The sequence below is a fragment of the Carlito syrichta genome, unplaced genomic scaffold, assembly GCF_000164805.1.
Source record: "Carlito syrichta isolate Samal-C Ts95f unplaced genomic scaffold, Tarsius_syrichta-2.0.1 Scaffold315401, whole genome shotgun sequence".
NCBI lineage: Eukaryota > Metazoa > Chordata > Mammalia > Primates > Tarsiidae > Carlito > Carlito syrichta.
The window spans coordinates 115,778-125,327 of record NW_007259497.1 but is presented as its reverse complement, the minus strand read 5'-3'; the positions used below and the strand labels follow the sequence as shown (position 1 = coordinate 125,327).

At 44.2% G+C, this 9,550-nt stretch overlaps 1 protein-coding gene across 3 annotated transcripts in view; it reads left to right on the top strand.

The window, feature by feature from the left end:
• The window catches only part of CCDC32 (coiled-coil domain containing 32), a 14,084-nt gene extending 5,534 nt beyond the window's left edge, over positions 1 to 8,550 (top strand). For all 3 annotated transcript variants that reach the window (XM_021706275.1, XM_008072720.1, XM_021706274.1), the window contains exons 3-4: positions 2,670 to 2,826; positions 7,493 to 8,550. In XM_021706275.1, the coding sequence (XP_021561950.1) occupies positions 2,670 to 2,826; positions 7,493 to 7,649 (314 nt within the window). In that variant the 3' untranslated portion in view covers positions 7,650 to 8,550. The remainder of the gene's footprint in view (positions 1 to 2,669; positions 2,827 to 7,492) is intronic.
• The last annotated feature ends 1,000 nt before the right edge of the window (positions 8,551 to 9,550 follow it).

Here is a 9,550-nt window from a genome sequence, read left to right as displayed (position 1 = left end):
TAGTCGGAGTCTCACTCTGTTACCTAGGTTGGAATGCAGTGGCATGCTCACAGCCACCACATCTTCAACCTACTGGGCTCAGGCGATCCTTCTGCCTTATCCTTCCAAGTAGCTGTATCTACAGGTGCGAGCCACTATGCCCGTCCAATTTTTTTGATTTATTGTGGAGATGAGATCTCACCATGTTGCCCAGGCAACATGGGTCTCGAACCCATGGTCTCAGGCAGTCCTCTTGCCTCAGCCTCCCAGAGTGCTGGGATTACAGGCTTGAGCCACCATGCCCAGTCAAAAAAGAAACTTTCATGAAGGCCAGCATAGTGACTGACCCTTATAATCCCAGTGTTTTAGGAGACCAAGGTGGGAGAATCATTTGAGGCTAGAAGTTCAAGACCATCCTGGGCAACATAACAAGAACCCATCTCAACAACAAAATTTTGAAAAATTACCCACATGTAATGGTGTGCCTGTAGTTGTAGCTATTTGGAGGTTGAAGTACAAGGGTCACTTGAGTGCAGGAGTTCAAGTTTGCAGTGAACTATGATTGTGCCACTGCATTCCAGCCTGGGTGACAGAACGAGACCCTGTCTCGAAGGAAGGAAGGAAGGAAGGAAGGAAGGAAGGAAGGAAGGGAGGGAGGGAGGGAGGGGGAGAGGGAGGGGAAGGAAGGAGGGAAGGAGGGAAGGAAGGAAGGAAGGAAGGAAGGAAGGAAGGAAGTGTTACTTCTACCTTGACAGCCAAGGCCAGACAATCTGAAGATTGTTTTTATTGCCAAATAAACCTGTGTCAAAGATAATTCATGATAAGAGCAATAACTAAAAACTTAACCAGTTAAACATGTGTTATCAGCTGGGTATGGTGGCTCAGTCTATAATCCCAGCACTTTGGGAGGCCAAGGTGAGAGGATTGCCTGAGCCAACAGGCTGGAGACCAACCTGGGCAACTTGGTGAGACCTGATCTCTACAATAAATAAATAAATTAGCTGGGCATGGTGGTGCATACCTGTAGTTCCAGCTACTTAGAAGGCTAAGGTGGAAGGATCTCCTGAGCCCAGCAAGTTGAGGCCCAGCAGGTCATGACTGTGAGCATGCAACTGCACTCCGGCCTGGGCAACAGAGTGAGACTCTGACTCAAAACAAAACAAAACAAAATTATCCACGTTCAGTGGCATGTGCCTGTACTCCCAGCTACTTGGGAGGTTGAGGCAGGAGGATCACTTAACCCCAGAAGCTCGAGGCTGCAGTAATCTATGATTGCGCCACTGCACCCCAGCCTGAGCAACAAAGTGAGACCCTGCTTCTTAAAAAAAATATGATATGCATAACTGTTTTTACATCCTCAAGGAGAAAACAAAACCCCATTTATCAACTGCAGGTTTTTTGCATGAATGAGTTCATAGTGGTAACTTACAGGAACAAAAGGGCTTGAGGTATTTATTTTAATCAGTGATTGTTAACTGATATGATATTTTTAGAAATGGAAACAAGATTGCAAATCATAGTTTATAGTTTCTATTGGTTCTGAGCTTGATGCTCACCACCCCCCCATCCAAAGCCATCATTTACTCATGTAGTTGAAGACTAAATTAGGGCAGAAGGTAAATGGTGATGTCCTTTCTTGTATTCTTCAAAAGGGGAAATCTGTTCAATAATTATACTTAAAATGCAGAGAAAAGTAATTAAACATCTATCATCAAGAAGCCATTTGGACCACTCTCAAAGGATTACAAGATGTTTGTTTTTATTAGACTCCAACATCCAGGCCTCAAGTTGAGCAACTTTAAAAAATGTTGGGAGATTATTTTTCTTTAATCAAGAACTTAATCACACATAGAGATCTTAAGATCTCTTACTGTGTTCTCATCAAGTCAATTTTAGTGTCTAATGAACCATTGGATCTCTCATCATTTTCTTTAATTCTTTCTCGTGAGGTTTGGAAACCACTTCATTTCAGTGTTACAAAATGAAAAACCATTTACTCCTCAGAGAGATTATTTTCAAGGAGTTGAAAAAAGATGATAGTATACACATGTCAAGCCAAGGAAAACAAGCATTCCTTAGAGAGATACCTGCTGGGCTTATGTGATTTCAAAGAAAACATGCCATTGATTTATTCATGAGAACCTATGGCTTTTCCCTTTTCCGGGTTAAGCATTTATTTGATACAATGAAGGGTGAGGACACTGAAGGAACAAGAAGAATGTTCAATCCTCTTTTTTTTTTTGAATTGGAGTCTCACTCTGTCGCCCAGACTGGAGTGCAGTGACCGCTCCCGGCCACTGTAGCCTCGACCTGCTGGGCTCTGGCGATCTTTCCACCTCAGCCTTCTGAGTAGCTGGAATTACAGGCACGCACTACCACGCCCGGCTGGTTTTTTTTTTTATTTATTGTAGAGATGAGGTCTTGCCAAGTTGCCCAGGCGGGTCTCGAACCTGCGGGCTCAGGCAATCCACTCACCCCAGCCTCCCAAAGCGCGGGATTATAGGCTGAGCCACTGAGCCCGGCTATTCAATCCTCTTTTATCTGTCCTTTTTAAAAAATGACATCCTTTGCAGAGAGTGTGGATGTACTCATCAGTGAGAGAATTTTTAAGTTGACATTTTGCGTTTTAGATTTAATTAAAATTTTATGGCATACACACTTTCCTTATTAAGTTTCACTTCACTCTGTAGAGAAGAAACTGAGAAGAATCAAAGGTTTAAATCAGGAAGTGACTTCCAAGGACATGCTTCGAACCCTAGCCCAAGCCAAGAAGGAATGCTGGGATCGGTTCCTCCAGGAGAAGTTAGCATCAGAGTTCTTTGTGGATGGACTTGAGTCTGATGAGAGGTAATTGATTCCCAGTTCAGTGATTTCAGTCCAGGTCTGTTTCTCTAAAGAATTCAGAGATAGTGACATCTGAGTTCTGATATTTGAGTTTTTTTGTTTTTTGTTTTTTTGAGTTGGTGGTCTTACTCTGTCACCCAGGCTGGAGCGCAGTGGCACGATCACAGGTTACCACAGCCTTGACTTCCTGGACTCAGGCGATCCTTCTGCCTTAGCCTCCTGAGGAACTGGGACTACAGTTGTGCACCACCAAGCCTGGATACTTTTTTGATTTTTTTTTTTTTTGAGTTGGAGTCTCACTCTGTCACCCAGACTGGAGTGCAGTGGCCGCCGCAGCCTCGACCTGCTGGCCTTCGGCGATCCTTCCGCCTTAGCCTTCCAAGTAGCTGGAACTACAGGCGCGCACTACTACGCCCAGCTCATTTTTTGATCTATTATAGAAATGAGGTCTTGCCAAGTTGCCCAGGCAGGTCTCAAACCCGCAGGCTTAGGCAATCCACTCACCTCAGCCTCCCGAAGGCATGGGATTACAGGCTGAGCCACTGAGCCCGGCTTTTTAAAATTTTTTTATAGAAACAAAGTCTCACGGTGTGTTGCCTAGGCTGATCTTGAACTTTTGCGCTCAAGCAATCTTCCCACCCTGGCCTCCCAAAGTGCTGGGATTACAGGCTTGAGCCACCATGCCCAACTAACATCAGCTCTTCTGAGCTGAAATCACCCTTTATAAGCCTTCTCTATTTGTTCTTAGCCCAGCAGTAGATTTTTGAGAACAGTTTTTTTGTTTTGGGTTTGTTTTTGTTTTTGTTTTGCCAAAAGGCAAATACCTCCACTACATCTTGGTCATAGATTGAATGTAGTTGAGGAAAAACTGTTGTCTTCATTTTTAAGTACACAATGCAGAAAGTAGTAATCTGTCAACAACAGGAACTGTATCTTCTTACTTATGAATTTCCATTGCTTACACAATTTCTGTCATATTGTAACCAGTCAATAAGTTTATGTAGACTAAATAAATGTATTTATTAAGCATCTACTGTGTGATAGCATTGTGCTTGGTGTCATGGAGAAGGTGGTGTAAGGAAGTTTTAGACCCTTTTTTTTTGGTCCTCAGAACTAGTTGGGGATGGATAACATATATATATGGGACTAATAGCTCTTACCTCATTAGTTGACATATATATATAAAATATAAAGACATACCTAGCAATATCAGGCAACAATAAGAGAAGAGTCAGGTGAGTGGAGGTGACAGAACATGCTTTGGGAGTTGAGAGGCTCTACTGGCTCTGGTGTTTTGCTAGGAAAGGAGGCAGGACTTAAACAGTATCTGCAGACAGGTGATTTGGGTGCAGGAAGGTGGGAAGGGCCATTTTCACAATGAGCAGTATGGTGTCAACACTCAGGAAATTGGCTACTTACTGGGTGTATATTCTTAGGTAAGTAACTTTTTTGTGCCTGAGTTTCCTGAGCTGTAATATGGGACTAATAGCTCTTACCTCATTAGTTGACATGAGGGTTAAATGAGCTACTATTTGTAAAGGGTATAGAACAATTCCTGGCACACAGTAAGCACTATGTAAGTGTTAGCTATTATTAATGTTATTCTTCCTAAAAGAATTTTAAAGCTCAGTAAAAAATTATTAAAAATAGAAATTGGTGGGGGAAGTGAAAACCTGAATTTTAACAAAAGGCCGTGGGGAATATGATTGTAGCATATCATAGCTGGGTGCGGTGCCTTACGCCTATAATTCCAGCACTTTGGGAGGCCGAGGTGAGAGGATTGCCTGAACTCACAGGTTCAAGACTAGCCTGAGCAGCTTGGCGAAACCTTATCTCTACAATAAACCAGAAAATTAGCCGGTGTGGTGTTGCGTGCCTGTAGTTCCAGCTACTTGGAAGGCCGAGGCAGAAGCATCACCTGAATCCAGCAGGTCGAGGCTGCAGTGGCCGTGGGTGTGCTACCGCACTCTAGCCTGGGTGAGAGAGTGAGAGTCCAACTCAAAAAAAACCAAACATATCATTAGTTTCGGTTTTAAGAGTCCCAATATGTCAGATGAAGATGATGCTGCTGAAATTATGGATAGTATGTGAATGAAACTTCATAGTTACATTTTGCTTTTTAATTTGCAAAGTACTTGCACTTACATTATCTCAAATATTGGATCAGCATGTCCCCAGATCCTTCAGAAATCAATGTGGCATCTATGGTCAGAACAACTACCCTTTGAGGATTCAGAAAATAATATAAATTTTGCCCTTTTCCATCTCTAAAGGCCTAACCTGTTTTAGCCTTTAATTACCCCAAACACAGGAGATTTGAAGATTTAGACTCCTGACCCACTCACTGCAAATTTGGTATTTACTTATATTGTCTTCCACCCCGAATATTTCCTTCCTCTCCAGTTCTGAGAAGAAAAGACAAAACTTTTGCCTGCATAATTATCAGGTAGGAACCCTCTTTCTCTGAAAGTAGACAACATGTTTCTGTATATTTATTGGTACCTAAAATAATGTGGTTTTCCTTCTCTACAAAAATAATCTGAACAATTCTATGAAAAGTGTGGTATAAATGAAGATTAAAGGCCTTGTCACATCTGAGTCCCCTGAGCTGTGAGCACTGGAGTCAGTCAGCTGTTCTCACTGCCTTCTGCTGTTTTGATTTTTTTTCCCCAAGTCAGCATCTCTGGGAATGTACCTTTCTGTCAGAACAAACATCAAGAAACAGTAGCTGTGCATTTGTTTTCAGAACAAACACCAAGAAACTGTAGCTGTGCATTTGTTTTCAAACTTGAAAGTTTATCTTCTAAACACAGGCCAAAGCCGGGCACTGTGGCTCATGCCTGTAATCCGGGCACTTTGGGAAGCAGAGGTGAGAGGATTGTCTGAGCTCAGGGGTTTGAGACCAACCTGGGGAACTTGGTGAGACCTCATCTCTACAATAAATTAAAAAATTAGCTAGATGTGGTGGCACGTGCCTGTAGTCCCAGCTACTCGGGAAGGATCACATGAGCCCAGCAGGTTGAGGCTGCTATGGCTGTGAGCATGCCACTGTACTCCAGCCTGGGCAACAGCGAGACTCTGACTCAAAAAATAAAATAAAATATATAAAGACAGGCCATTTTGCAGTGGAGTAATGTGATCTTCACATATGTGAGGGCCAGGCAGGTGACCCTCTTCGTGGTATGCTTTTGGCAAGAGGGTAATGGGCTGAGAAATTAAACTGTCCAAAACATAATCTCCCCCATCCCATACACTGACAGATGTCTAAAATCTGCTGTTATGGCATTGCTTCTTGGATTAAGACATTGTGCTGTTGAAGAGCACAAAATGAGGCTTACATCATTTCTTTTTTATTTTTACTTTTTGAGTTGGAGTCTCACTCTGTTGCCCAGGCTGACATTCAGTGGCTCACTCACAGCCACTGCAGCCTCGACCTGCTGGGCTCAGGTGATCCTTCCACCTCAGCCTTCCAAGTTGGAAGTTAAAAGTTCTAAGTTGGAACTATAAGCTCATGCCACCACACCCGAGTAATTTTTTGATTTATCGTAGCAACAAGGTCTCACCAAGTTGCCCAGGCTGGTCTTGAACTCCTGGGCTTAGGCAATCTTCTAGCCTCCGCCTTCCAAAGTATTGGGATTACAGGCATGAGCCACCATGCTGAGTGATTTACATCATTTCTTTTTTTTTGAGTTGGAGTCTCACTCTGTCGCCCAGACTGGAGTGCAGTGGCCGCTCCCGGCCACCGCAGCCTCGACCTGCTGGGCTCCGGTGATCCTTCCGCTCAGTCTTTCGAGTAGCTGGAACTACAGGCGCGCACTACCACACCCGGCTGATTTTTTATTTATTGTAGAGATGAGGTCTCGCCAGGTTGCCCAGGCAGGTCTCGAACCCACGGACTCAAGCAATCCACTTACCTCAGCCTCCCCAAGCGAGGGATTACAGGCTGAGCCACGAATCCGGCTGGTTTACATCATTTCTCATCGTTTCTTTTTTATTGTTACTGTCTAATGGCTTTAGGGTTTTGGACTGTGGGCATTTAAGGAAGGTGAGAGGGGAACCATGAACTTAACTTTCATATCTTCCCACTTCCTACAGATCCAAACAAAAAGATTCTTCTGGCATAGTGGCCATTTCCTTGTAGGGGACATTTGCTGCTCAGATGTTTTTATCTTGGGGACTTGCTATGGGAGGAAAAAATACCCCCCCCAAAAAAAAACACACACACTTAGTGCAAGTAAGTACTATAAGTATAATTGAGCCCTAGACTGCCTCAGCTGTGAGCAACATAAGATGCTCAGATTTCTGCCTCAGTAGTAATTTGGTATTTATTCGAGTGTTTCCTCCCCATGACAATTTCTTTCCAGTTTTTGTGGGAAAAAGGACTGAGGCATAAGCTCTTAGCTATTCACATCAAGGCTTTGCATTTGAAGGGAGTCTGGTGCTGCTTATAGCCAAAGTGCCCACTAGGGGGTAAATTATGCTGTGGAGCTGCCAGGATGCACAGCTGTCAGAGGGAGTATCCTTGTACTCCTCATGTTAGCAGTGAAAAACAATTGTGGGAAGAAATTGGTGGTGGGTGGGAAGACAATATTTGAATAACTGAGGTCATCAATAAGTAATTAATCAGCAAAGTCTCATACAATCACCCTTTTCTTCTGCTCTTTCATAGCACCTTGGAACATTTCAAGAGGTGGCTTCAGCCGGATAAAGTAGCCATCAGCACAGAGGAGGTCCAGTATCTGATTCCTCCAGAGTCACAGGTTGAGAAGCCAGCGACTGGGGATGAGCCAGCAGCTGGGGACGAGCCAGTGGCAGCAGAACAGTAAATTACACACACGCACGCCGAGCAGCTGTCTCAGGTCCAGAGGGAACAGCATAGAGCTTGGAGGCAGCAGCAAGGAGAAATCCAGGGAGAGAAGAAGCCCAAACTTCCACTTCACAAAGAAAACAGCTGCAAGCCCCTGAGGGCTTACTCGGGGCTGGCATGTGTGACTGTCTTGGATGAAGTGGCTGACCCAGTCTGTGCTGGATCAAAATACTGCTTTCCTTCCTTTGTGTCTCAGAGCTTGGCTGAGCTCTGTTGCCACAGGTTAGAAGTCTGCTAAGGATCTAGTGAAGGACCAAGTGTGAAATTACTTAGAGAAACTGAGTCCCCTTGTGTGTAATATATAAGTTAAGTGAGCCATATTTTTTCTTGCCTCTTCTAAGCATTCATGCCTGTGTCCCAAGCATTCCCTTGGTAAATTGCCAGGGGCGAGTGGGGCCAAGGAGAATGGAATCTGCCTTCTTGAATCCAAGCCCCCATCTGGGGCTTCTCTCACAATTCTGTAGTAAATATAGGGCCTCTAGGGAAAGAGGCCAGGCTTCTCCTTTCTCTCATTTGTTCCGTAAGGAGAAAATGGGTGAAAGAAGTGTGAAGATGTGGGTGTTTATGTCTGTGTATATATAATTTTTATTTTATGCATGGCTTCTCTCCCAACTTCCTCCTGCACTTAAAAAGGGCCATGTTCCAAATTAGACTTGTAAATATGGTGTTAGTGTTTGACACTGCTCCTGGATAGTTCCACACTTGTTCCTTGTGTCAGCTTTCCTGGCTAAGCCCGAGTGTCCCTTCTTGTTTATCATGTTCTTGTTCAGTGTGTGTTGTCCGTATAAAACTTTTCTCTCATGCACCTACAAAGGTAGGATTAAATTTAAAAAAACAAAACAAAAAAACTTTTCTCATCATAATGGCTGTGTGCGGTGCTATGGACCAGATTCCTCCCAGAGGGATGCTCCCAAGCCATGGGGAGGTAAAGGCAAATGCATACTACTGCATGGAAGCTGGTGACCTTTGGCAGCCTTTTGTTTTTAACACGTACCCTCTCACAATCCATGGAATTTCTTCCTGGGTAATAGTTTCCAAATCCCTAAGGATGAGCAGGGTGGCTATAAAAATCTCCCTAGAACATTTGCTCTTTCCTTTCTTTTTTTTTTTTTTAAGTTGGAGTCTCACTCTCGCCCAGTCTGGAGTGCAGTGGCACGCTCACAACCACCGCAGCCTTGACCTGCTGGACTCAGGTGATCCTTCCGTCTCCGCCTTCCAAGTAGCTGAACTACATGCACGCGCCACCATGCCCAGCTAATCTTTTGATTTTATTGTAGAGATGAGGTCTCGCCAAATTGACCAGGCTAGTTTCTTGAACCCCTGAGCTGGCAATCTTCTCACCTCAGCCTCCCAAAGTATGCCCGGCCTGCTCATTTCTAAATCAAGTATTTGCCTTGCCTGAAAGGATAGGAACCAACCAGGTGATTCCATGTGCTTGCTTGATGTCATTCAGAAGAGAGTCTAGCTTTGCCTTTTCCCTACCTCCCATTTTCCACCTCAAAAGCAAATTGTAGCATGAGAGAGTAAAGAGTTGATTTAGAGGAACCGAAAATGAGTTGTAGGACCGAAAGGCTTCTAACCCATGTGGAAACCTGGATGAGGTGTGAAAGGAAAGCCCCAGATCTTCAGGCACCTTCTCAATGACCTCTGCAATAGAGACAGGTCTCCACAGAAGGGAACCCAATGATCTGTAGTTATTTATGGTTTCTTTTTTTTTGTTGTTTTTTTTTTTGAGTTGAAGTCTCACTCGGTCGCCCAGACTGGAGTGCAGTGACCTCTCCCGGCCACCACCGCAGCCTCGCCTGCTGGGCTCCGGCGATCCTTCCGCCTCAGCTTTCCGAGTAGCTGGAATTACAGGCA